Source organism: Oryx dammah, unplaced genomic scaffold (assembly GCF_014754425.2).
Source record: "Oryx dammah isolate SB20612 unplaced genomic scaffold, SCBI_Odam_1.1 HiC_scaffold_13, whole genome shotgun sequence".
NCBI classification, from domain to species: domain Eukaryota; kingdom Metazoa; phylum Chordata; class Mammalia; order Artiodactyla; family Bovidae; genus Oryx; species Oryx dammah.
Window position 1 is genome coordinate 46,873,325 of NW_024070197.1, and position 26,438 is coordinate 46,899,762.

At 48.0% G+C, this 26,438-nt stretch overlaps 1 protein-coding gene and 1 long non-coding RNA gene across 3 annotated transcripts in view; one reads left to right on the forward strand and one right to left on the reverse strand.

Moving 5' to 3' along the window:
* LOC120872821 overlaps nucleotides 1-424 on the reverse strand; it is a 62,929-nt gene extending 62,505 nt beyond the window's left edge. The window contains exon 1 of the long non-coding RNA XR_005723345.1: nucleotides 345-424. This is a non-coding gene — a long non-coding RNA (uncharacterized LOC120872821). The remainder of the gene's footprint in view (nucleotides 1-344) is intronic.
* Nucleotides 425-1,100: 676 nt separating this feature from the next.
* On the forward strand, nucleotides 1,101-4,530 carry CBLN1 (cerebellin 1 precursor). 2 transcript variants are annotated; one of them, XM_040253476.1, is made up of 3 exons: nucleotides 1,101-1,366; nucleotides 1,516-1,635; nucleotides 1,814-2,961. In XM_040253476.1, exons 1-3 carry the CDS (start codon nucleotides 1,103-1,105, stop codon nucleotides 2,018-2,020), a joined length of 591 nt encoding a protein of 196 aa, XP_040109410.1. In that variant the 5' UTR covers nucleotides 1,101-1,102; the 3' UTR covers nucleotides 2,021-2,961. The 2 variants fall into 2 exon arrangements, with proteins under 2 accessions (XP_040109410.1, XP_040109413.1); XM_040253479.1 differs by having other exon boundaries at nucleotides 1,103-1,366; nucleotides 2,868-4,530.
* The last annotated feature ends 21,908 nt before the right edge of the window (nucleotides 4,531-26,438 follow it).

Below are 26,438 nucleotides of genomic sequence, written 5' to 3' on the forward strand. Positions count from 1 at the left end.
TTCGAGAAGCGGGATAGAGCTGCCGGCCCAGCGCCACACTCTTGGCCGCGAGGCCAGGATGTGGACACTGGCCTCGATGCCCTGCGGCGCCAGCTCCCAGCGGCTGCACGTGCGCCTCCTCGCACCGCGGCCTCGGCGCACGCCCCGCCCCACCACGCACGCACGCGCCCTGAAGCCCGGCCGCCGGGTCGGCCCGCTTGCCGAGGCTCACCCGCGCGCCCGCTGCCCCTCACCCTTTTACCCACTGGGGGGCGCTCCCCTCCCGCCCCACGCGCCCACACTCGCGCGTCTCTCGGTCTCTGGCGACTCTACTCCGGAACCTGGGCGTGCGCGCCGCCTCCTACCTGAGGGCCGGCGAGGGAGGAGGGCGGAAGGGCTGAGGGGGCTGAACAAGACCGTATCGGGAGGCGGGAGACAAGAGAGCGAGCGGCTGCCGCAGACGGCACAGAAACGCGGGCGCGCGCGCGCGCGTTCCCGGCCCTCGCTCCCTCCGTCGACTCTCCGCCTGAGCCCAACCCTGCTGCCGCGCGCCGCCGGCCTCGCCGCGCCTAATAACAACGGCGCCCGGGGTCAGGTGGCCGCGCGCGGACAGCGCCGTCATTGGCTCGGCGGGGAGCGCGGCGCGCCAGGATTGGCCGGGGGGTGGAGCTTCTGCCGGTGCGGGGGCGGGGCTGGAGAGGGAGGCGGGGAGGGAGGTGGTAGGGGCGGGGCCAGGCCGCGGTCCGCGCCTTTGTGCCCGGTGCGCGCTCTCCGCCGGCTCCGGCTGCATCGCCGGCTGCATCAATAATTCAGAGCGGCGGCGGCGGCGGCAGCGGCCGGTGCGGGCAGGAGGCGGCGGAATCAGCGGGAATCGAGCGGCAGCGGCTATGCATCCAAGTGCGGCTGGGCAGCCACGGTACCCCTGAGGCCCGGGCGGGGCTCCGGGAGCATCGCTCGGGGGGCACGCTTGCCCAGGAGTGCAAGAAGACCCGAAGTGTCCAGAGCGGCGTTGGCAGAGCTGAACACGGATCTGAGGAGGGGGCTTCGGAGCCGGGCTGGGGCGGGGGGGCGGCTGGCGCAGGCAGCCCCCGGGGTGGGGGGCGGGGTGGGCGCCGGCGCCGCGATGCTGGGCGTCGTGGAGCTGCTGCTGCTGGGGGCAGCATGGTTGGCGGGCCCGGCCCGCGGGCAGAACGAGACGGAGCCCATCGTGCTAGAAGGCAAGTGCCTGGTGGTTTGCGACTCCAACCCTACGTCCGATCCCACGGGCACAGCTCTGGGCATCTCTGTGCGCTCCGGCAGCGCCAAGGTGGCTTTCTCTGCCATCAGAAGCACCAACCATGAGCCGTCCGAGATGAGTAATCGCACCATGATCATCTACTTCGACCAGGTGAGTGCTCCAGGAAGACTGGATGGGTGGGGGTTGGGGGAGAGGTAGTAGGTAGATGTTCGACCCTCTCCGAGGTCTCAGCGGAAATGCGGGGACAAGAGTTCGGGACAGATTCTTGTCCACTCCCCTTCGTTCCCGTCTCGTTATAGGTACTAGTGAACATCGGGAACAACTTTGATTCAGAACGCAGCACTTTCATCGCCCCGCGCAAAGGAATCTACAGTTTTAACTTCCACGTGGTAAAAGTCTACAACAGACAGACCATCCAGGTCAGCTGGAGCCTCAGGGCCAGGCCCCAGCCCCGGTAGGGGGCTACTGGCCGCGGGAGTGAGTCGGCCCGGCGAGGGTGGGAAATAGAAGGGGCAGCCGCATGTCCCCGGGGCAGCTTGGAGGAATGGGTAGCAGGGCCTCACGGTTCTCTGGCTTGGACTCTCCCTTGTTTTCCAGTCATGGGTTCTTGAAACCACCTCCAGGCACAGTTTTCTGCCTCCGCCTTGTGGGACCCTCCAAAGAGGTTCTCCCGTTACGGAACCCCGGGGATTTCTCTTTAGAGTTTCTGTTAGCATCCCAGACAGTTCCCGTTTCCGGAAGCTTTCCGCGGATCATCTCCTTCAGCACCACGGACAGTATCCCCGACTCCTGTCCCAGCTCTGAAGCGGGCGAAAAACCTGTGCGCTTGCATTCAGTGCCACGCTCCGGGGGAGTCCTGGCGTCCCTCTGGGGACCCACTCCGGATTTCTGAACAAGTAGCGCCTAACTATATCAGTTGAAAGGTGGAGAGAAAAGGGAGGGGCGTAGTGCCACACCCTCCTGGCTCCAGCCTTGCCCCAGCCAGCACTCACTGGCTCTCCAGGGTTCCCAAAGGTTTTCAGGTTTGCTTTGGGCGGACACAGAAGGCGGAACGCGCGGCTGGGGAGAGGGCCCTGGGCCTTTATCTGCTGATGCCACCGCAAGGGCAAAGCCAGGCGGTGGAGGGCAAGGCTGGATTTGGGACGAAAACTGAGCCCGGAGTTTGAGGATGAAGCACGGAGTGCAGCTCTGAGAGAGATTTCTCATCTGCCGAAACCTTGCCTGGCTCCTCCGCTGCGTCTCTGCTGTGTCCTGGCATCTGGAATCGGGAGGAGCCAGGGTTTTTGTTTGTATTTGTTTGTGTTCCCGGAAGCGCCAGTTGTCTGACTTTCTCTCTGAGGCTGGCGGGGAGGGCAGGGCGGAAGGTCTCTGGGCGCCTGAGCCACCTACGGGTTCACTAAACTGGATAAAAAGAGCGCAGTCAGGGTTCGATTCGTTTGGGGAGCAGACCCTTTCTGTCACCCAGATGGGCCGTCTTTCTCTTCATTGGGCAGTAAATTATAAAGCCCCTTTTCTTTCCGCCCCCGCCCACCCGTCGCTCCCTGCTTCCAAGCTTTACGTCTGTCAGCCAAGCGGTGAAGGTTCGCTATTTTATCTACGCTTCGGTACCCCACTGGGTTGCCCCTCTGAAGCCAGCCTTTCTCTTTCTCAGGTGAGCCTCATGTTAAACGGGTGGCCGGTGATTTCAGCCTTCGCTGGTGACCAGGACGTGACCCGGGAGGCCGCCAGCAACGGAGTTCTAATCCAGATGGAGAAAGGCGACCGAGCATACCTCAAGCTGGAGCGAGGAAACTTGATGGGGGGCTGGAAATATTCGACCTTCTCCGGATTCCTCGTATTTCCCCTCTGACTGGCATATCTCGGGAATGGAGGCAGGGAGAGGGCGAAGGCAGGAGGGGGGAAAATGATAAAGAGGCTGAACTTTAGAGGACGAGAAAGCGGCACGACTTGGAACTTCCTACTTGTTCCCCAGCTGTATCCGGTAAACGAAGCGCAGCCCGGCGGTTGGACAACTTAGTCCATTTCCTCTTTAGGAGATGTAAATTCCGCTTAGCTCTGCGCACTCCCATTTCCAAAATAAACTCGCCCCCAACTCCAGTTGCAGTAATCAAGACAGACAGACTGCCTTGTCACTGTTTCTTGGCCCGTGTTCATATTCCCTACAATTTATGTAAAAGAAACTTTGCATTTCACTGTATAATGTGAAATATCTGCCTCCTCTGAGTCCCGCTCTGAATCTTTTCATCCCCTGAAATCTAATATGTCCCTCCCCCCTTTTTTTTATTTTGGAGAGGGGGGAAGGATTTTTTTTTTTTTTGGATGGGGAAGTAGTTTTAATTTGGCAAGTACTGCTCTTAAAACACCGCTCGAATTAATTAGCTGAAGGTACTTTGTATGTATCCTCGGCTGCTTGTTAGCAGAGAAAGGACTCACCTCAGTGGTGACTGGTTTAAAAAAAAAGAAATATATATATATAAATATATATCATTTGTACACGAAGAACTGTTCCCAGTGGAAACTGGCTGTATTTCCGTATTTCTATGTCCCATTTGGAGTGATCGTGAAATCTAAGGCTGCTTGGTGTTCTGATGCTTGTCAATGCCCTCGTATTCTGTGGCTCCACTAAACGCCAGGAGGTTCTTCCGGACGCTTCCTCGTCTTCTGTAATATACCTGTGAATAGCCAAGATTTAATTTTGCTTTAATCCAATAAAGTTCAAGTGGAACTTTTATTTTTCTGAAACAGCTTTCTAAACTCCGCACCTCCCCTAGTTGCGAGGTCTGGGGGCAGGGGTGCGGAAGGGTGAGATTCAGAGGTGTAGGGGACTTGGCGGCGTGCAAGCCGAGAAAGGCTAAGGCAGGAGGACGTCCTCGAGATGTCGGCCCTCGCTCCTTCCTGCGCGGGCCTAGGGCCAACCCTCCATTCCGCCCTGTGCTCCCTGCTTTGGCGCAAACGTAAGAAATTTGGCTGAAATCTTGCTAGGCCAGGCCCGACAGCCGGCCTGGAAGCGAAAAAGGCTTTTCGCAGTCCAAGTGCATCAGGAATAATTCCAACTCGAGGAGCCAGAACCTTTCTGCCCTTTCGTCACGCTTCCCACGCCTCTGCCTCCGGACCGTCCGCTCACAGATCCCGAAGCTAAGTCTGTTTTATTCCGCCTCCTCGGAATCACGAGTCCGCGCCGGCGGTATTACCGGGTGCCGGGGACCTGTGACCGCGCTCATCGCAGGACTTGTATTCAAGAGGTTCGTCCAGGAGTTTTGATTGTATCGGAACATAATGTGAAAGCAAAATTGAAATAAACGACTTCGTTTTAAGTCTGGAAGTCTGACCAAGTCGCTTCGGCAGAGGGGAGGTCGGGCCGGGGGAAGCAGGTGGGCGGCCAAGGGGCGGGAGCCGCGGCCTGTATGGGCCCCTCTGGCTCTGGTCCTTTTGGAGGTTTCTCCTGGCCCGAGATGGAGAGAAGCGGGAAGGAGGTTAATAATAACAGCACCGTAAACAATGTTTCTCGATGTATTCCTGAGGCTCCTCCTGACTTAGAGTCAACAAGCGAGCGGCCTGAGCTGAAACTCAGTCGGGGCTTCTCCGCACACAATCCAGGGGCTCGGGCGTCTAGCTGGTGCCCTCAGCGGCCCCAGCGGCCCCGGACCCCTCAGGGGTTAAGCAGGGACTTGGGAGTGAGCAGGGGAACCGGTGTTTTTCCTGCCCCACAGTTCTCCACCTTAGTCAGTCCCCAGGGAAGTGAGGATAAGGAGTCCTAGAGGAATTTTTAAACTATTCTTAAAGAAAAAAGACTGTAACCCCCCACCCCACCCCCACTTTCTCCGCATTCTTCCGGTTGGGAGGGAGAAATCTGAGAGAACTGGAGCGCCGGGCAGTGGAACTAGCTCGACCCTCGCTGGGCGGGAGCACAGCCAGCCCGCCAGGCATCGGCATACCGCACAAGCTAAGGCTCACCGCCGCGAAGGTTGGGTAGCCACCGCTCACGGGAACTGAGCCCCAAGCACCCTTGAAACTGACTCGCCTGTGAGTGGGTGGTCGGCGAGCAGACCCGCACTGTGGATGTCCAAGCGGTGCGACCACCAGGCGGTGCTCTGCAGGGGTACTTTGGCAAGTCCTCTTGCTTGGCCTCAGTTTTCCCATCTGTATAAAGAGGGAGGAATCTGAACATCTCCAAGAGTCCTCCTGCCCCGAGGTTCTAGCCTTTCTCTCTGGTCTTTTGCCTGGCTTTAGGGAGTCCGGCTGCAGCCAGGGTGATCTGGAGCCTGTAGGCTAGCCCGGAGGCAGAGAGAAGCGGCCTATCCAGGAACTCAGGTTCACTTTGAGCCCTTGCTCTGGGACCTGAAAGGTCAACACAGATAAGGAGTGAAGGGGCCCTCAGTGGGACCAGAGTGCGAAGTTATCCCTTGATTCTGCTGGGGCTCCAGCTGGCCCCTTCCTGGCTGGAGAGCTTTCTCTCCAAACTCTGACCTTGGGGATCCTTCTTATCTGGTTTCAGCCACTTCTTTCATCTCCTGATTCCTTCTCTCCACCATCTGATGAAGCGGTCTCCCACTCCCGTCTTCACCTGCCGTTTCTTTGCTTCAAGTTGAAACACCTTTTTTCTTTTTCCCCGCTTGGTAGAATCCTCTCTTTCTGGAGATCTAAGCAGTTCAACTAAAAGGCCTTGTCCTCTGCGAAGTGGTCCTGTCCATACAGCACAGACCCTGCCTTCCCCAGGCTCACAGCCCCCTCCTCAACCTTCCACCAGGCCCTACCTGGAGTTGGCAGGGAGGACAACTTTGAGCTGTGGACAGCTTTTTCTTTAAGACCATCTGGGGCCTGGCACTTGGCAGTTGGGCCACCTCCCTCACCTCTGGGGCAAATGTGGAGGTGATGGTTACTCTGCCAGAGGCAGGTGAATGACCTTCATCTGAAAATTGTGCTCCAGCTTCAAGGAGGGTGTGTTGGGGACTGAGAGGGTTAGAGAAAAGGGGGTTATTAGCTCAGTAGGGACTACCTCCCTGCCCCCAACCAGAGGCTAGGAAGGTGGGGGGAGGGTGTTATTCTAACCCACTCTAGAATGGCTTTCTTTAAAGCTTAGACTCCTCTAGGCTTTTCTAGATCTGGGTCCTGCTCCTTGCTTTTATCTCAAATAAACCTGATCAGAATCCAGGCTGTAGGAGTTCCAGGACCACATCTTCACTCAGCTTCATCTTCTGTCTGAAAGATTCCTTTCCTGACCGGCTCACCTTGGTTACTTCCTTCTATTCTGCCTCAGTGGTCACCTCCCACGGGAAGACCTCCTCACCCCAGACAGGAGAGTGGTTACCACTTCCAGGCCTTCTGCTTTGGAGTGTGGTCTCTCTTACCACACTGCCTCCTCCCCGACCCAGTTCGTGAGTTAGGGCGGAGGGAAACTATGCAACTACAGGCAGGCTGAAGCGGGGGTGGGGGTGGTGAGGGTGTGTGTTGGGGGAAGGGGAGGTCAGATGGGGGGGATGTAGTAGGGTGGTTTCTAGGACCCAACAAGCCCAGACCAGACTCGGAGGTCGAGGTGTGCCAGGCAGCACCCTGAGCTTCTGGGTGTCTCCGGACCAGCGCTGGATCCCTGCCGCCTGTGTTGTCTGCTGCGCAGCGCGTGGCTGCGCGACGTTCCGCGCAAGGTCCCAGGGATCGCTCGCTCGCTGGGGCTTCCACTGTCAGCAGAGCTGGGAGCGCGCCCTCCAAGCTGCGCTGGAGCTGATGCTCGCAGCCCGGGCGGATTGGCTCCTAATGAGAACATAATTACCCAGATGGAGAGGGAGCCTCACCCCGCTCCTTAATTGTTACCGTTATGGGGTAGTGGAGAGGCAAGAGAGTGCTGGGCTGAGCTACTGGGCCAGGCCTTTCCGCGCATACAGGGAGGGGTCCTGGGACCCCTCGCCCCGACCCGCACACCCAGCTAAGGTGAAGACTTAGCGCCCTGCTCTCGACCCCTGGCGCGCAGCGCGTCCTGATACTACTTCCTCCCCCAGCCCGAACCGCGTTTTCCTCAACTCCTAGATGCAAGAGGTGGATTAGATGTCTAGGGTATATCCTCCAGGTGACCTGACTTTTCTGATCAGCACGTCGGTGAGTCGTCTTCCCCGTCCCCATTCGCCACACACCTCCAGGCTGCGTTTGTCACCCCTACTAGCTTTCAAACAAAGCAGTGTCACCTTTTACCGGGTCTGCGGAGGCCAGAGGTGCCCTTGAACAGGAAGGTCAAGCTGGCAGGGAAAGTGGAGGTTCCCTTCCTTTGAGCCAACTCAGAGGGAAAGAAAAGCTTTCTGGAGACGATGACAAAGGTCTCTTGGCCTCTTTGCACAGGGCTCCTCATTGAAGATACACGCACCCTCTACCTGAGCCTCAGTTTGCTCACATTTCAAATGGGAACAATAATATCTACACAGCAGGGTGGTTGCTAAAAGGTATAAAGATGCTCAGCACTGCCTGTGGCAAGGGAGGCGCTGAATAAATGGAAGCAGCAATGAGGAGCAATGGCCACGGCAGAGCTATCACTATCAAAGACTTGAAGGAACATCAAGCAGACAGGAAAGCTAAAACCACAGGAGGAAGGGACACAGAACATGTGAGTTAGGATCCTGTGTCCTCTCTTCCCCGTGCACATTCATCTCCCCACCCACCTCCAGTTAATCATGAGAACAGGAGGATGTTACCCTGGAAGTGTCTTTCATCTCCATCCCTGTTGCCCATATATTTGTGTCAACGACTGGATGAATACTCTAGCTTCATATCTGCATTCCCTTTGGGTATGAGTGCTGTTTACATATCTGTGTTCATTTTTAAAAAAATGATGCCATTTTTATTTTTTAAAATTAATTTATTTATTTTAGTTGGAAGCTAATTACTTTACACTATTGTAGTGGTTTTTGCCATACATTGTCATGAATCAGCCAGGGGTTCCCCATCCTGAACCCCCCTCCCACCTCCCTCCCCATCCCATCCCTCAGGGTCATCCCAGTGCACCAGCCCTGAGCACCCTGTCTCATGCGTGGAAACTTGGACTGGCAATCTGTTTCACATATGAGGATATACATGTTTCAATGCTAACAGTTTTTGGACTCTATGGGAGGAGAGGGTGGGATGATTTGAGAGGAGAGCATATCTATGTTCATTAAGAGGGTGAGCTGCTTGCATCCTGCTCATCTTGCTTGGCCCTGTGCCCCCTGTGGTGGGCACAGAGCAGGACTCCTGTGATTGTGTCAGGAGTGACTGGCCTGGTTGCAGGATATGGACCCAGCCAGTGAAACTGCCCTTCAGGGGGCCTCTCAGTCCTGGAAGCACCCCATCACTGATAGGGATGCTGACGTGGACGTGCTTCCACACTCTGTGCTGGCTGGGAAACCTTCCTGGGCAACTGCACTTCTCATCTCTTCCTGTTTCATCTGTGCTCAGCCTGTCCCTGGAAGTCCCACCTTTGACCCTGGGAAAGTAGTGAGCAGGGACAGTGAGGAAAAGGTCAAGATTAGACATATTGGTTGGTGTTTGGATTTGTTGCTAGGTCTTAATGCTGAGAAAACACTCCTGGCAGCATTTAGAAGACACTGTGTAGCTGAAGTCAGGAAGGAGAACTTTATGATTATAAAGAAAGAACTTCCAAGTGTGTGACTACAGTCCAGAGCCCATGGGGGTCTTTGTTCATCTTTCTCAACCCTGAAGAGGTCAGGGAGAAGGTGCAGAAGGAGGGAGCAGAGGAGGGGAGCAGGCTCCAATCTGATCTTGAGGTCCACCCCATATACGAAGTCCTCTCTGAATGCTACCCATCAGGGCTTGGCCCTCTGATGACCCCCTGAACTCTCTTATTCAGGTCACACCCTGACCACTTGTATGTTAAGCTTCATGGGGCATCAGCTGTCATCTGTGGTTTCTCACAGTGCAACCAGAGCCTGGCACAATGTCAGGGTTGGTAGATGCTCAATGCTGCTGCTAAGTCACTTCAGTCGTGTCCGACTCTGTGCGACCCCATAGACAGCAGCCCACCAGGCTCCCCCGTCCCTGGGATTCTCCAGGCAAGAACACTGGAGTGGGTTGCCATTTCCTTCTCCAACGCATGAAAGTGAAAAGTGAAAGGGAAGTCACTCAGTCGTGTCCGACCGACTCTTAGCAACCCCATGGGCTGAAGCCTTCCAGGCTTCTCTGTCCATGGGATTTTCCAGGCAAGAGTACTGGAGTGGGGTGCCCTTGCCTTCTCTGAGATGCTCAATAAATGCTCCCTGATTGAATGAGTGAACATGTGAGTGGATGAGGAGCAAGGAGGGAGGGATTACTGGTTGTGTGGTGAATGCATTTGTCTGATCCACCAGATTGTGAACTCCATGAAAGTATCCACCTTGTTATTGCCTTATTTATAGTTACATTCTCAATGCCTATCACACTGCCTGGAATAGAGTCAGCATGAACAGTATTTCCTGAACAAATGAACAAAGAATTATGGTACTTTGGACCATGGGATTCTAGAATGCAGGCTTGAAATACTGTACACTTCTTGAGATTCCCACTATCCTCATGAACAGTCACATTTTATAGAGTGAAATTGAATTGTACTAGTTGTCTGCAGTTGACATTATAACACAAGTCTTTCTTGCATGCAGCTTGCCCCATCCTGCCCCCAACATATGGTCAGCTCCTTAGAGGGCAGGGGGCATATTTAATTTTAAAGGGTAACACCTAATAACATGATTCACTATTGGTCGATTGATTGCTTAATCAAGGATCAAGCCATCAAGTCTGTGGCAGTGGGTAGGGTTGAAGCCCCTGGTGATGGCGCCAATCAGCTGGTGAAGCCCAGCAGGATTTTCCATGGTGCCAGTAGAGTAGTCAGGTATAAGCAGTAGCCACGCAGCACCTCAATCAATTGGGGAGCTGGTATTTCCCCAGCAGACCCTGGCTTGTGGCTGGGAATGGGATTTCTGGGGTTTTGCTCTAGCTAAATGCAGAATGACCTCTGAAGTCCCTTCACATTTTGGATTCACTGGTGGCTCAGATGGTAAAGAATCCATCTGCAATGCAGGAGATTGGGTTTTGATCCTTGGGTTGGGAAGATGCCCTGGAGAAGGAAATGCCTACCCACTCCAGTATTCTTGCCTGGAGAATCCCATAGTCAAAAGAGGCCAGTGGGCTAAAGCCCATGGGGTCCCAAAGAGTTGGACACAACTGAGTGACTAAGCACACAAGCAGACCATGGAGGTGGAGTTGGTTTCATCTAAAGAAAATCAAAGATTTCCCAAATCCCCCTTCTCTCTTTGACTCAGTGTCCGGCTGGGTGTTCAGCCCAACAAAGAGTTTTCTGGAATGCTCTGCTTGCCAGCAGCAATCTGCTTCCTCAGGTGAGGCTCTAAGGGCCCTTTATTCCATCATCAGAAATTGCCTGCTTTCAGGGAAATTTACACAGAGGGAAGAGGGAATTAAAAGGAGAGACAACTGGGCATCGTGTCCTCCTCATTTAAAAGGGAGCTGTGTGCTCTGCCCAGATCCTGTATTGGAAGACTCTCCTTTGTATTCTGAGAGGCTCAAAAATAAACTCCCCAAAGTGTACTTCCACTGAGAAGTTCAGATGATTTTATAATGACTCCAAATATGGAATTAAAATGCAGCTGATGAGGAGCCTACAATTTTACTAACTCATCATGATCAAAGTTGGTCAGTTTAAGTCTCAGCAATGTTCCAAATGCTCACTCACTCTCTCTTTTTGAAGGAGTTCATTTCAGGTAGACAGATTATTTACTTATTCTGAAGATGCCAAGGGAAAGGGCGCGTTAGCAATACCAATTGAGCTGTGGATGCAGGCTTGCAGCTCAGCCTTCATGTGGCATCTGAGTGTCTGTTGCTTTTCCTTCTTTTCCCTCTGGGTTCTCTGTGCTTCGTAAGTGGGACGACAGGTCCACCTAAATCACCTCCAGCATCAGTATGAGTGACAGTGGTGTGTTCTGAGGCTGTGAAGTTTGTAGTTATTTTTATTGATTGCCTAAATGTGTCCCTGTCTCTTGTCATAAGAAGCTTGGATCCAGGCTGAGGACAGAAGCAAGTCTGTTCCCCCAGGAGGGAGACTATAGCACCTCCAGATATGACCTCTAAAGGGGCAGTGGGGGTCTTCATGTCTGAATTTCCACCTTACATCTGTCACCAGAGTCCTGTATTCTAGCCTCAAGCCTGCAGAGAAAGCCACCTGGTGACTAGCTTTCAAAGCTGTCACATGGATCTTCTTTGGGCCCCTCATAATTAATTCTTCCCTCGGTAGCCAGAGTGAGCTTCTCAAAACATAAACCCAAAACCACACGGCATGAAGCCACCTTGTGCTTCCACAATGTACTGTGCCTTTTTACTATTGCTGGCTGGGCCTCTCTCATCCAGCTCCAGCTGACCTCAAGGAGCTCACCTTCTATTGTTTTCCGCTACTGCAGAGGAGCTCATTCTGGCTTTCCGTCAGCTCCTAGAATATGCCAAGCTCTCTCCTGTCTCAGAACCTTTGCACCTGGTGATCCTTTGGGGCCATTTCCTTCTCTTTCGGGTCTCAGCAGGCCACCTTTGATTACTCTCTCTGATACCAAACCACTTCCTCTATTACCAATTGAGCTCTATTTCATTGCCCTGAAATGCTCATTTATCTGTTTGCTGGTTTGCTGTTTCTCTCCCTCCCTAGGAATACAGACCTGGTCTGTCCTGAGTGTTTGTCTGCAGGGTTTGGAATAGAACCTAGAATGGTAAATGAGTGAGTGAGTGAAAGTCACTCAGTCGTGTCCTACTCTTTGCGATCCCATGGACTATAGAGCCCATGGAGTTCTCCAGGTCAGAATACTGGAGTGGGTAGCCTTTCCCTTCTCCAGGGGATCTTCCCAACCCAGGGATTGAACCCAAGACTCCCACATTGCAGGCGGATTCTTTACCAGCTGAGCCACAAGGGAAGCCCAAGAATGCTGGAGTGGGTAGCCTATCCTTTCTCCAGCAGATCTTCCTGACCCAGGAATTGAACTGGGGTCTCCGCATTGCAGGCAGATTCTTTACCTCCCTGATACAAATATACAAATGGCTGATTAGAAATTAGCCATCCGATCATAATCCATTAGAGCAGAGGTGTCTTCTCATTGGTCCCTTCTCCTCAGGAGTTCAGAGGAGCCATTAAACATGTCATCCACCAGAAGCATATCCATTCAGAGGAAAAGCATGCTGGAAGCCTTGGGGTTAAAGATGGGGGCTGGAAAATTGACCTCTTATCATTTACAGGCCCAAAGAATGTTTCAGACGTTGTTTTGTTGTTTGTTGGTTTTTGTTTAATTCAGCTAACCATGCTGTGCACTAGGGAAAACTGAAATGAGCTGTGAATGATTGGATTCTTTCCCACTGAAGTTATCCTGCAACAGACAAGCATGAACAAGAGAACAAGGAGAAAACAGACCTTGGTCTGCTGCAGAGGGGGGAAGCAGCCAGGGTACAGTTTCTGGAACCGTAACTCTGCTTGGAGCAAAAGTGGGCGGTGAGGCGGGGACTAAGAAAGGAGAATGAGGGCTGGGGACTTATATGCACAAGACAGAAGGCAGGCTCTTGACTCTCTCCAAGACGGGAAGAGGCAGCACTTTGGGCAGAAATGACAACCATGTGAATCTAAGCCTGCAGAGAAAGGACATGTATGTTCAGACTGCAAAATATTCACTGCTTAAATACCCAGCTAGCCCAGAGCTCTCAATCACACATTTATTCAACAATACTCACAACACTGCATGCAGGCCCAGCACCGGCTCTGCACTATAGGTCCAGTAGAAAAGCCCAGGCAGGGGGCCAACCTTTCCCGAAGTCCAGCTGAAGGGAGAACAGTACAGAGAAAGATAGGAAATTAAGGAAAGGGGCTTAAGCTGTCTGAGCTCCTTGACTTAACCCTCTCTCTGCCACACCACTGTGAACTCCTCCTGGGCATGACCTTTGGGTTTCACCCACCTTTCTATGGCAGAGAAGGGGGCACTGGTTAAGAGACCAGGCTTTGAGTTAAGTAGAGCTGCTTTTGTGGGTTGCCTTTGTTGCTATATTCATCAGAACTCTTATGGCTTCAAATCATAGAAACCCAACTCAAACTGGCCTTAATGCCATCCTCCCTAAAGAATTTATTGAATCCCATTACAAACAAAACAAAACAAAACAAAACAACAAGGATAATTAAATTTAGGTGTGTTCAATCCAGACACCTTAAGCAATGTCATTAGGAATCTGCCTCTTTTAACAACTGGATTCATTTCCAGGCCCCTAATTGTGGCAGCAATATCAGACTCACATTTTATCTAGTTTCCCCATGAGAAAGATAACATTTTCTTTCTCTATTGGTCCAGAAAAAATTCTAGAGCTGATGAGTATTGGATTGACTTAAATATATATCGGAACTAGTTTCCTTGAGCAGAGGGATAAAGTGAGCTAACTGGTCAGGCATGGAGCCTGCTTGGGAGTAGGGGTGAGGATGGGGAGAGGCAGTCCTTTCTGGGGCCAGCTGGTACCAGTGAAGGGGGACTGCAGGTGAGGTGAGCAAAAGCAATAAATGTTCACCATACAGCCACTTCCTATAAGGGAAGTGTGACTTCAAGTAAGGGGTTAATTTCCCTGAGTTTTGGTTTCCTTGTCTGTTAAAGTGAGATGAGCCATAATCTCTAATTCTGGATTAATGAGGTAATATATACAAAAGATTTAATAGAGTGAAGGACATAGTAAGTGCACAGTAAACTGTAGTTATTATTTTTGCTCCTGAGACAATTTTGCCAGTGCCCATGCACTCTGGCATTGTTACTTATTTATATCACAAAGATATCTTTTTTTTTCCCCAGGAAGAGCACAAGCAAGCAACTCATGGCCTATTCATGCTTATTTGTGCATTCCAGTCATGTGGAGATCTTGTTAAAATGCAGATTCTGATTCTTTATATCTGGGCTGGGGTTTGAGATTTTTCCAATTCTAATAAGCTTTTTAGAATTGACTTTTTAAAAGAATTTTTCAATTTTAATAATCTTTGCCAAAATCTGCATGACAAACTCACTACAGATGACATTTGAGTAGTAATGGTATAGGACCATGTGTATCCCATAGCTATTTCCTAAATATTTGTCCCCAGAGAGATGATATGGGGTGGGAGGTGGGAGGGGGGTTCAGAATTGGGAACTCATGTACACCCATGGCGGATTCATGTCAATGTATGGCAAAACCAATACAGTATTGTAAAGTAAAATAAAGTAAAAATAAAAATTTTAAAAAAATTGTTAAAGGAAAAAAATGATTGAGACAAAAAAAAAAAAGAATCAAATGGGACTTTTTTGGGGGAAGAGAATTTACTGGTGGCTCACATAACACAAAATAAACATGAGAGATAAAGAATGATTCAGCCATAATTTGATTACCAGTGCCTGGTCTCTATCTCCCTCTCTCTTATGCTCAGCCCCTTTCACTCCTCACAGTCACAGGACAGCTGCAGGAGCCTTGGCTCTTTCATTTTCTCTGCTTCAAATTCTTTACCCAGAAGTCTTTGCAAAATTCTTATGGCATCTCATGGCTCTGAAGGAGTCTCAGGCCAATTTCTAGATCCATCTCCATGGAAAGACAATGCAGGCTCTGATTGGCCAACATAAGTTTTATTCCCCTTGGGAGGTCAGAAAATGATATCCACTTCATTGAAGCATTCAGGATAAAGTGTGTGTGTGTGTGTGTGTGTGTGTGTGTGTAGGAGGATTTTCAAACTAGAATTGAAAGCTAGCACAGAAAGTCAAGGGCCACCCCACTCCAATCCACCCCCAGGTTCTTATACCCAATTCTCCACTCACATAGTTAACAGGCATCTCAGATATATATCTTCAAAACGGACCCCTAATTTGCTCCTGCCACAGCATTTTCTGTCTTAGTTCTGGCAAATCCATCCTTCTGGTAATTCAAATCAGAAACCCTAGCATCACCCTTGACTACTCCTTTCTTATACCCAATATCTAATCCATCAGCAAATCGTATCACTTTACCTTCAAAATAATCCAACAGTCAGCTGATCCAGGCCACTAGCCAATTGTCTCCCTGGGACAATTGCAGTCACCCAATTAGCCTCCCAGCTGGCACTCTTGCTGCCCTACGTCTACACACATGCATGATCATGGCAGCTACAGAATGACCCTTCTAAGCAGTAAGTCAGATCATGCCATTTTTCTGCTAAAACTTCCAGATGGGTTCTGTGCTCATTTTGAGTAAAATCTAAACTATTTGTGCCCCATCACAGCCCACCCCTCCTGACTGCTTCTCTGACCTCATTTACCTTCCACTTGAGAGCTTATGTAAAATTCACCTGCCATTCCCTGCCCCTAGATATTCTAATTCAGTAAAGCCCTCAGCTGGGTCTGGGGTGGGTGGAGGGGAGGGGGCTTCTGTGTTGCTACAAGTCCCACGTGTGATTTTGATGTGCTGCCCAGGTTTGCAAACAATTGCTCCCAACACCTGGCCTGGGTTCTGGCACAGACATAAATGTCTGCTGAGTCAGCATCTCATCTTCCCTCTGCTTCTGTGGGGTTTTTAGGGTGGTGCAGAAAGTGGGAGGGGAGCGGGATTACTTATGAATTCCTATAGTGAAATCTGATTATATAAAGGTCGTCACTTGTATAATACTGGGGGAGATCTTCTGAGGAGTGTAATTAGCGTCAGCTCACTTTGCAGAAGGAGGGATGTCCTGGCCCTGTTGGCTAATGTGCCTGCCTCTCAGTGGGATGCCTGGGGGGCTGTTTGGTGACCGCATCCTTCACTTTCATTTAATGGTGACAGCCCCCTAGCAGCACACGGCGTTTCTGCTCAGCTTCTGTGCTGATAATGAAGGCAGCTTCACAAGAGCCCTTGTACAAACTGTACCTGCCAGAGAGCCAGCCCGCCTGACTTGTGTCATTTTAACTTGGCCCTTCACAGTACCAAAGCTACCTTGCCTGCCGTCCCTTCTTGCCATTCTTGGGGCTGTCTGCCTCTGAGATGCAAGCAGCAGCTTCTTCCCTCTCTCACCCCTACTCCCTGACTTGTGGAAGCCCCTGCCTACCCGCCACCAGCTCTTTCAGCTGTCCCTGTGAGCTGGCTCATAGGCTCTGAGCTGGAGTTCTGGGGAGTGTCTATTAGATCAGGGGTCCCCAACCTCTGGGATCTAATGCCTGATGATCCAAGGTGGAGCTGATGCAATAATAATAGAAATAAGTGCACAATAAATGTAATGCACTTGAATCATCCAAAAACAATTCCACCCTCCACCTGATCCCCTCACCCTAGTGTGTGGAAAAATTATCTTCCATAAAATCAGTCCCTGGTGCCAAAAAGTTTGGGTATTACTGTATTAGGACAATTTGGTTGTAAGAAACAGAAATTGACTATCATAAGCAGAAGAGGAATTTCTTCATATGCCTTATGGAAGCCCATAGAATGGACATGAAGCCTGGAGAGCTAGGCTCAGGAAAAACCTGGAATTGGGACAGCCCTGAGGTGAGGGACTCAGGAGCAGGAACTGATAACGATCCCTTTGGGAGTCCACCTTCAGGATGCTGTGGTGAGTGCAGTTTCCCTTCTTGTGTCCCTCAACACTGAACAGCCCTGGAGAAAAGATTGCCTCATATGCTCACCCCTCATCTAGGGGGAGCGCTGAGCATCCTAACTGTCCATCACACCAAGGCTGAAGACCACATAGCTGAGAAACTTTCTCAAGATGAAATGTGGGCTCTGGAGGCAGGCTGCCGTGGTTTGTGTCCCAGCTCTCCCTTGATCCATGGTGTAGGTTTCAGCAAGTTATTTACTTTTGTCTGGACCTCAGTTTTTGCATCTGAAAAATAGAAATAATAATTAATATCTACTTCATTAATTAAACAGACATATGTAAAGCATTTAAAATAGTGCCTGGCATACAGTAGGCACTCAGATCAATGTTATTAGTAGTAAGACCAAAAGGAGGGGTGTGGAGGTGGGGTGCTGGAAAGGCAGGGATTCACGTGCTCTCTCCCTCTCACCAGCCCTGACTCAGGTTTCCACATGGTTTGTTGCCCTCTCCTCCAATGTGGGAAGTGCCTGGTCAGGAGCAAAGAAGCCTTGGGGGCTTTCTGGCCCGCAGGTCTCACCAATACAGAGGGACAGGTCAGGAAAAAATATTGATCGAGAGCTTTAGATGTTACTTGACCCTGTTTAAATTATGGCTCTGCTACAAATTGCTGTATGACCAGGTTGGTTGTTGAGTGTCTCTGAGCTGCGCAGGAATCAGGATAATAAAAACTTACTTCTTAGGGTTGTTAGGAGGGTCCACTCATTCAAGTAAAGAACAGTTATTGAGCTCTGGCTGGAATCAGATACTGTTCTAGTGTTGGGATGACAGCTTGAATCAAAGAGATATCTCCCTGCCCCCATGTGACTGGGCACACCTGAAGCCAAGCGTCATTCAGAGTTGCATAATTACCGAGCAATAAGGGCTCTGGAGAAACTGGCTGCTCAGGGAGCTGTGAGCTATGAGGGGATCTGACTTTGAGCTGAGAATGAAGTTTGACCAGGAATGAGCTAGGCCAAAGTTGGGGGAGGGGAAAGCATTCCAAGCAGAAGAATCACATGTGCAGAACCCCACAGTGGGAAGCATCATGCATCTGGGGGCTGAGGGATGGCTAATGCCACCCCCATTTAGGGAAGGATGGGGGATCAAGGTGGGAGGCTGGTGAGCTGAGAGGCCAGATCCTGTGAGGCCTGATAGTTCAGGGCGAGGATTCAGGGGATTCAGGTCTTCATTGTGAGACTGATGGGTCCCTCTTAAAAGACTTAATCACAACAGTTTTCAGAACGTCAGGTTGGCTGCTGGGAGGAGAAAGCCTGGAAGGGGCTAGGAGAGGGTGCAGCAGTCCAGTAACAAGGCTGCAACAGCTATCGGGCTTAGGGATAAAGGACTGCAGCAGGGACAGCAAGGGTGGAGACCAGCAGATGGATTTAAGAGCTATTACAGACAGAGGAGCCTGGCAGACTATAGTCCATGGAGTTGCAAAGGGCCCAACACAACTAATGCAACTTAGCACACATACATATATGTGGAATCTAGAAAAATGGTACAGAGAACCTATTTGCAAGGCAGAAATGGAGATGCAGATGCAGAGAATAGATGGGTGGACATGGTGGGGTGGGTGAGAGAAGGGGAGTGCTGGGGTAAATTGGGAGATTGGGATTGACATATATACACTACTATTGTGGCTCAAACGGTAAAGAATCCGCCTGAAATGCAGGAAACCCAGGTTTGATCCCTGGGTTGGGAAGATCCCCGGGAGAAGGGCATGGCTACCCACTCCAGTATTCTTGCCTGGAGAATCCCATAGACAGAGAAACCTGGTGGGCTACAGTCTGTGAGGTTGCAGTCCGTGAGGTTGCAAAGAGTCAGACACGACTGAGCAACCAACACTAACGTGTAAAATAGGTAGCTAGTGGGAAACCGCTATAGCACAGGGAGCTTAGTTCGGTGCTGTGTGGTGACCTAGAGAGGTGGGATGGGGGTGGGTGGGCGGGAGGATCAGGGAGGGGATATATGTACACACACAGCTAATTCATATCATTGTACAGCAGAAACCAACACAATATTGTAAAGCAACTATACCCCCAATTTTTTTTTTAAAAAAGGGGTACTTTGGAGTTAAGGGCTTAGGATTTAGTGATGGATTAGGACACAAAGGTGAAGGATAGACCACCAAGGCTAGTTTCTGATTTCTGCAGGATTTCTGGTGATTCTATAGTGACATAGGCAGCATCACCACTCCTGGAGAGTGAGATCTGGGGACAGGAAGGCTGTGAGCTTAGCAGGGGATATGTTGTTCTGGAGGTTCCTTTGAGAGAGCATGTGCCAAGGTCAAACAGACAGCTAGATAGGAAGGTCTGGAGGCCAAAGGGCAAGTCTGAGCTGGAGGCATAAACTCGAGCCTCACAGGCATTAAAGAAGGTCAAGAGCCTTGAGATGAACAAGCTGAAGGGAAGCACGGAGACAGTGCTGGGAAAGCTCTGAGGAAATGCTGGCATGATACAAAGACTTAAACCATTGGTGTGCATGTGTGTGCGTGCGTGTGTGTGCGTGTACCTGCAGCCAGATCTCACCTGACAAGGCTGCTGCTATGACTGACTTCTGGTTGGGTGGGCTTCACCTCATATTGGGACTTATCTGTTTGATTAGCTCCTGCTGCTGCTGCTGCTGCTAAGTCGCTTTAGTCATATCTGACTCTGTGTGACCCCACAGAGGGCAGCCCACCAGGGTCCTCCATCCCTGGGATTTTCTAGGCAAGAACACTGGAGTGGGTTGCCATTTCCTTCTCCACGATTGGCTCCTATTGTCACCTAATAAATCTTAAGACCCACAAGGGTCTACGTTATGATGAGGTGGGGGTGAGGGAGAGGGGAGGGAGACAACAGAGGCACAGAAGGGAGTTGTGTTAAGCTCCTCTCACCTACACCCCAACATACACACAACTCAGACCTGACACTTTGATTGGGCTTAATTTCTTTCTTTCTAAAGCCTTCCCTGGAAGAATTACAAGCCCAGCTTCCACTGACAGCACCAGGGGGAGGACACGGTATTGGCGATGACATAAAAGTGGAGGACAGAGGGAAGAGCAAAAGACAGAGCATTTATCCCGAGCAGAGTCCTGGAGCACCAGCCACCTTCTGAGCAAGACACAGAGAAACCAAGGGCTTTAAAAATAGAACGGCTTCACGGCTTCAGGCGGACAAACAATGCAGACTAAAGCCAACCTTCCTGATTCTAAGTAGCTGATCCCCACTGAGGCAGAGGGCCCCCTGAGCTCCAGAGAAGGAGTTGGACAGGAGTGGGGGTGCATACCTGGACCATGGGCCTGGAGCTTTGTCTGGAGTGATCAAACTGTTCTCTGCCTCTGAAGAGAGACCCCAGACCACGGAATACAAGGAGACTTATTGTAGATGGCAGTCTCCAGAGAAGGGCCCCGGGACAGGCTGTTTCTGGAACAGATCAGAGCATCTGTGTACAAGCACAGCTGGTTGTCTCCAAACAGTTTCTAGAAGACGCAACTCCCCTTCTCAGAGGATCCGAGGGTTACAAAGTTGAGAACGTCAGGGTTGGTGTGCTGCAGAGAGGTTTAGGGTCTGGTGGGGGATAGGCACGGGGCAATGCCCTCAGGGCCATGGAAGGGGAGGCACCAAGTCCCATGGGATCTTGGAGGAAGCACAGGGCTTCAGGGAAGAGGTAAGTTTGTTTTTATTAGACTTGATTTTTTAGAACAGCTTTAGATCTGGGGCTTCTCGGGTGGCACTGTGGTAAATGCAGGAGATGCAAGACACGTGGGTTCAATCCCTGGGTCAGGAAGATCTCCTGCGGTAGGAAATGGCACTCCACTCCAGTATTCTTGCCTGGAAAATCCCATGGGCAGAGGAGCCTGGTGGGCTGCAATCCATGGGCCCACAGATCTAGAGAAAAATTGAGAATATAGTACAGAGAATCCCCCCATAGGCCATTGTCCACTTTCCACTATTACTATCATCTTACATTTATTACAATTAACAAACTGATATTTGCACATTATTATGAACTAATGCCCATGTTTCACTCAGATTTCCTTAGTATCTAACTAATGTCAGGATCTCATCCAGAATGACACATTCTATATATTCAGTAGTCATGTTTTCTTAGTCTTCTCCTGCTACAATAATTTCTCAGACTTTCCTTGTTTCTGATGATCTTGACAGTTTTTAGGAGTATTGGTGAGGTATTTTGTAGAATGTCCTTATTCCAGACTTTGTCTGGTGTTTTTCTCATGATTGGAGTAGAGTTGTGGGTTTGGGGGAGGAGAAGTAAAGCACCTTTTCCATCACGTTATATCAAGGATACATACCATCAGCTTGATTTGTCACTGTTGCTACCGACCTGAGTGGGCTGGCTGACGCAGAGTTTGCCAGGCTTCTCCATGGTAAAGTTGATCTTCCCACTACCCCTTGCCACACTGCATTCTTTGGAAGGAAGTCAGCATGTGCAGCCCACATTGAAGGGGTGGGAGTTATTCTTCCTTGCCTTGAGAGCTCAGTGTCTAAATACATTTTTTGAAATTCCTCTGACACGGAGATTTCCCTCATCCACTTATTCATTTACATGTATCACTATGGATTCATATCCATCCTAAAGGAGATCAGTCCTGAATGTTCATTGGAAGGACTGATGTTGAAGCTGAAACTCCTATACTTTGGCCACCTGATGCCCAGAGCTGGCTCATTTGAAAAGACCCTGATGCTGGGAAAGATTGAAGGCAGGAGGAGAAGGGGACAACAGAGGATGAGATGGCTGGATGGCATCACTGACTCAATGGACATGAGTTGGCGTAAACTCCAGGAGTTGGTGATGGACAGGGAGGCCTGGTGTGCTGCCGTCCATGGGGTCACAAATAGTTGGACATGACTGAGCGACTGAACTGAACTGATGGACTCATGGGTACTTATTTTGTAGTTTGGGTTATAATCCAATACTACTTTTTTTGTTGCCAGAATTGTTTCAGACATTAGAAACTCTTTCAGTTGGCTCCTATCTCTTTGACATAACCTCTTTAATGTATATATATTTTTAACTTCCTCGATTTTTTGGCACTACAGATACTCTTGGGCTCTACTTGCCCCAGTCCTAGAATCAGACATTTCTTTAAGGAACGCTGGTTTCTTCTGTTGGAAAATGGTATCCAGAACAAGATCTAGCACTAGGTACGCTCATTGCTACTGGTGCGGGTGGTGGGTGGTGGTGGTGGTCATTTCTTCTAGGGCCTCTTGGCTGATAGAACAAGAAAATGTATGAGGTATGCTAACTCATATATATACAGACATCTGTAAGTATTTCTATGTGTAACCATCTGTATCTATATCTATATTAAACTAAAGATGAGTTCATACTGACATCTCCAACTCTAACTCATTACCACATGGATCACTGTGGCCTCCTCCCTGTAAATTCCCACTCTAACAGAGTGAAATCTGGCTCCCAACATCTATATTCTGGCTTGTTCCATCCCAGTATACATTTATAGTGACTTCAGAATTATTACCTTCCAACACTCCTGTAAGAAGTGACTTTACTGAGTGAAGTGCTCACGTGAAGTTCCTTTTGCCTTTAGTTTTACGGATGCACTAGGTCAGCACCTTTTCTCTCCACCCTCCTTCCCGAGATTGTGCTATCCATTTATAATACAGGGAGAATACAAGAGAGAATCTCCCGGTCTTTTCATTCTGGTAATAGTATCTTTTGCAGAGCATAAGTTTTAAACTTTAATAAAGTCCAACTTACCTTTTTTTTTTCCTTTTATGGCTTGTGTATTTAAAAACTCTATATTCCACCGCATGCTCCCCTAACCTGATTAAAAAAAAATTGCATACATTAAGGTTCATTCTTTGTGCTGTAAATTTCTATGAGTTTTTAAAAATGCATCATGTCATGTATCCACTATTAAAGTATGACACAGAATAGTTCCACTGCTCTAAAAATCTACTGTGCATTGTATATGAATTCATCCCCCTCTACTCTCCCTTAAACCCTGGCAAACATTGACCCTGTTTCTATTTCTATAGTTTTGTCATTTACAAAACATTATAAAATTGGAATCATACAGTTTGTGGCCTCTTCAGACTGATTTCTTTCACTTAACAATATGTTTTTAAGTTTCCATGTCTCTTCATGCTTAATAGCCCATTCTTTTGATTGATGAATAAAATACTTCACTGCATGGATATTTCAGTTTCTCTCTTCATCTACTAAAGGGCATCTTGGTTGTTTTTAGTTTTGGGCAGTTATGAATAAAGTGGCTGTATACACTCATATGCAGGTTTTTGTGTTGATTTAAGTTTTCAAATTAGTTGGGTAAATATCCAGGAGGGCAATTGACAGATCATATGGTAAGATCATGTTTAGTTTTGTAAGAAACTGCTAAGCTTTCTTCTAAAGGGGCTGCACCATTTTGCATTCTCACCAACAATGAACGAGTTCTTACTGCTCTGCATAATTACTAATCTTTGGTGTTGCTAGTTTTTTGGATTTTAGCTATTCTAACTGAGCACCGAAGAATTGATGCTTTTCAACTATGGTGTTGGAGACGACTCTTGAGAGTCCCTTGGACTGCAAGGAGATCCAACCAGTCCATTCTGAAGGAGATCAGCCCTGGGTGTTCTTTGCAAGGACTGATGCTAAAGCTGAAACTCCAGTACTTTGGCCACCTCATGAGAAGAGTTGACTCATTGGAAAAGACTCTGATGCTGGGAGGGGTTGGGGGCAGGAGGAGAAGGAGACGACAGAGGATGAGATGGCTGGATGGCATCTCTGACTCGATAGATGTGAGTCTGAGTGAACTCCGGGAGTTGGTGATGGACAAGGAGGCCTGGTGTGCTGCGATTCATGGGGTCGCAAAGAGTTAGTTGGACATGACTGAGTGACTGAACTGAACTGAAGAGTTTTGTAATGATATGCTATTGTTTTTATTTGTAAATCCATAATGGGAAATGATGTTGAACATTTTTAAAAATATGCTTATTTTCCATTTGTATATTTTCTTTTTTTCCATTTGTTGAACATTTTATTGGATTTTCTCTTTTTCATACACATGCTCATAAGAAAACTTTATTTCTTTCTGATGTCATACTATTCTTCTCCATTTCTTATGGGGGCATGTCCTTTGAGAATCTTCCCAGTAGAATTACAGAGTTATCTCTGGGAAACTTTAATCTTTGTTTTACTTTTATCACTTCATAAAAGTTTTAGCTTATCTTTTTCTTTCTTTAAAAAAGTCATCCACCACACCATTTAAATAATAGATATTTGCCTTCTGCTTCTGACTTATATTGTGACCATACTACATATTCTAGGTTTAGCATTTTGTAGAATTCAGCAAAGTTTCATCTTTCTTGTGGCTGCATAGTTTTCCATTGAGGATGCATTTATTTGTCTTTAAATTTTTAGTTTTTAAATTATGAAAGTATAATAATACATTTTCAAGAGACTTGGAAAATACAGAACAAAGTTACAGGTAGCTCCACTATATATTATAATTATTTTTTAAGTAGATAAAGTTTTTAGTTGGAGTTTCAATATAAGTTCTCAAAAATTAATAGAATGAATGGGCAGGAAAGTAGATGTATATAGTAGACCTGAAAAGCACTATGAACCAATTCAACACAATTAAAATTATACATTTTTCACACAATAGCAGGATATAAATTCAATTCAAGTTCCCATAGACCATAAATCAAAGACACTGGAACATATCCAGAGACATAAACTGAGGTGCAAAAATTTTATGGTCTAAAGGTACTGAAATCATACAGAGTCTGTTCTCTTAACACTGTGGAATTATGTTAGAAATCAATATCAAACAATATTTGAAAATAACCCATATATTTTCCAGTGCAATGTGACATTTACCAAGACAGATCTTTGACTTAGCCATTGGAAGCCTCAATAAAATTAAAAGACTGAAAAAACACAAAGGGTGACTGCAGAGAAGAAAGTATTTAAATGAGAAATTAATATCAAAATGAGAGATTAATATCAAAGATACTTTAAAAACCCAAAGTATTTGGGAATTAAATGTTCACTTTTAAAAGATGGGTGTATCTATATCACTGTTACAATAGCTAGGACCTGGAAGCAACCTAGATGTCCATCAGCAGACAAATGGATAAGGAAGTTGTGGTACATATACACAATAGAATATTACTCAGCTATAGAAAAGAATGCATTTGAGTCAGTTATAATGAGGTGGATGAAACAGGAGCCTATTACACAGGGTGAAGTAAGTCAGAGAAACACCAATACATATATATGGAATTTAGAAAGACGATAACAATGATCCTATTTGCAAGGCAGCAAAAGAGACACAGATGTGAAAAACAGACTTTTGGACTATGTGGGAGAAGGCGAGGGTGGGATGATTTCAGAGAATAGCATTGAAACATGTATATTACCATATGTAATATAGATGACCAGTGCAAGTTCGATGCATGAAGCAGGGGACTCAAAGCCAGGGATCAGGCACAACCCAGAGGGATGGGATGGAGAAGGAGGTGTGAGGGGGGGTGGGTTCAGGATGGGAGGACACATGTATACCTGTGGCTGATTCATGTAGGTGTATGCAAAACCACCACAATAATGTAAAGTAATTCGCCTCCAATTAAAATAAATAAATAAAATTTAAAAAGATGGGTGTATCTAAGAAGCCATACAAAGAAAATTAGAAAACACTTGTAACAGGAAAAAAAAAAAAGAGAGAATTTATCAGAATTTGTTGCATGCAGATGAAGCTGGTCAGTGCAACTAAATTCAATGTGGAATCTTGAATAAGGTATGAAAGCAAATAATGGATACTAACATAAAATTTTGTGAAGTTTGAATAAAATCTGTACTTTATTTAATTGTACTGTATCACATATTAATTTCCTGTTCTTTTTTACATTTCTTCATATTCTCAGAATTGGATTAAAAGTTTTAAGACTTATTCAATGTTTTTTTTAAATCACTAAAATAAGCATTCTAGACATCTAGCAGTAATACTAGATGCCAGAATAAATGGAACTATATCAAGTTTTCAGTTGAGTACAAATTAGAAATCTAGCATTCTATTCATACTTAGTCAAACAAGTGGAACCAAAATGTCATAAATTTTTATCTAAGTAAAAATGCATAAGTTTTCTAATATATATATATATTACATACTATATAAAGTTCCTTGGTGGCTCCAATGGTAAAGAATTTGCTTGAATACAGGAGACCTGGGTTCAGTCCCTAGCTTGGGAAGATCCCTTGGAGAAGGGAATGGCAAACCACTCCAGTACTCTTGCTTGGAGAATTTCATGGACAGAGGAGCCTGGTGGGCTATAGTCCATGGGGTTGCAAAGAGCTGGACATCACTGAGTGACACACACATGTACTATATATATGTCTGTATGTTGTATACATAAACATTTCTACTAAACTTGAAAAAGGTTTGAGAAAGAAAAACAGAAAAAAAAAAGAGTTGGAAAACAAACTAAATGAAATGGGAGTCCTGAATATGAAATAGGAAAAGTGAAACAAACTAGATATAAGTAAAAGATCATCATGTAGTCCAGTTGTTTTAAACAAGGCTCCTCATTAGAATCACATCTGGAGCGTTGGCAAAAAAAAAAAAAAAAAAAAGACAATACCTGGGCATTTGTATTCTTCAAAAAATTCCAAGATAATTCTAAT

Coding starts and splice junctions, on each gene's coding strand:
- CBLN1 (XM_040253476.1), top strand. CDS start 1,103: ATGCTGGGCGTCGTGGAGCTGCTGCTGCTGGGGGCAGCATGGTTGGCG. Junction 1,367..1,515: donor TGATCATCTACTTCGACCAG/GTGAGTGCTCCA, acceptor GTCTCGTTATAG/GTACTAGTGAACATCGGGAA. Junction 1,636..1,813: donor ACAACAGACAGACCATCCAG/GTCAGCTGGAGC, acceptor CTTGTTTTCCAG/TCATGGGTTCTTGAAACCAC.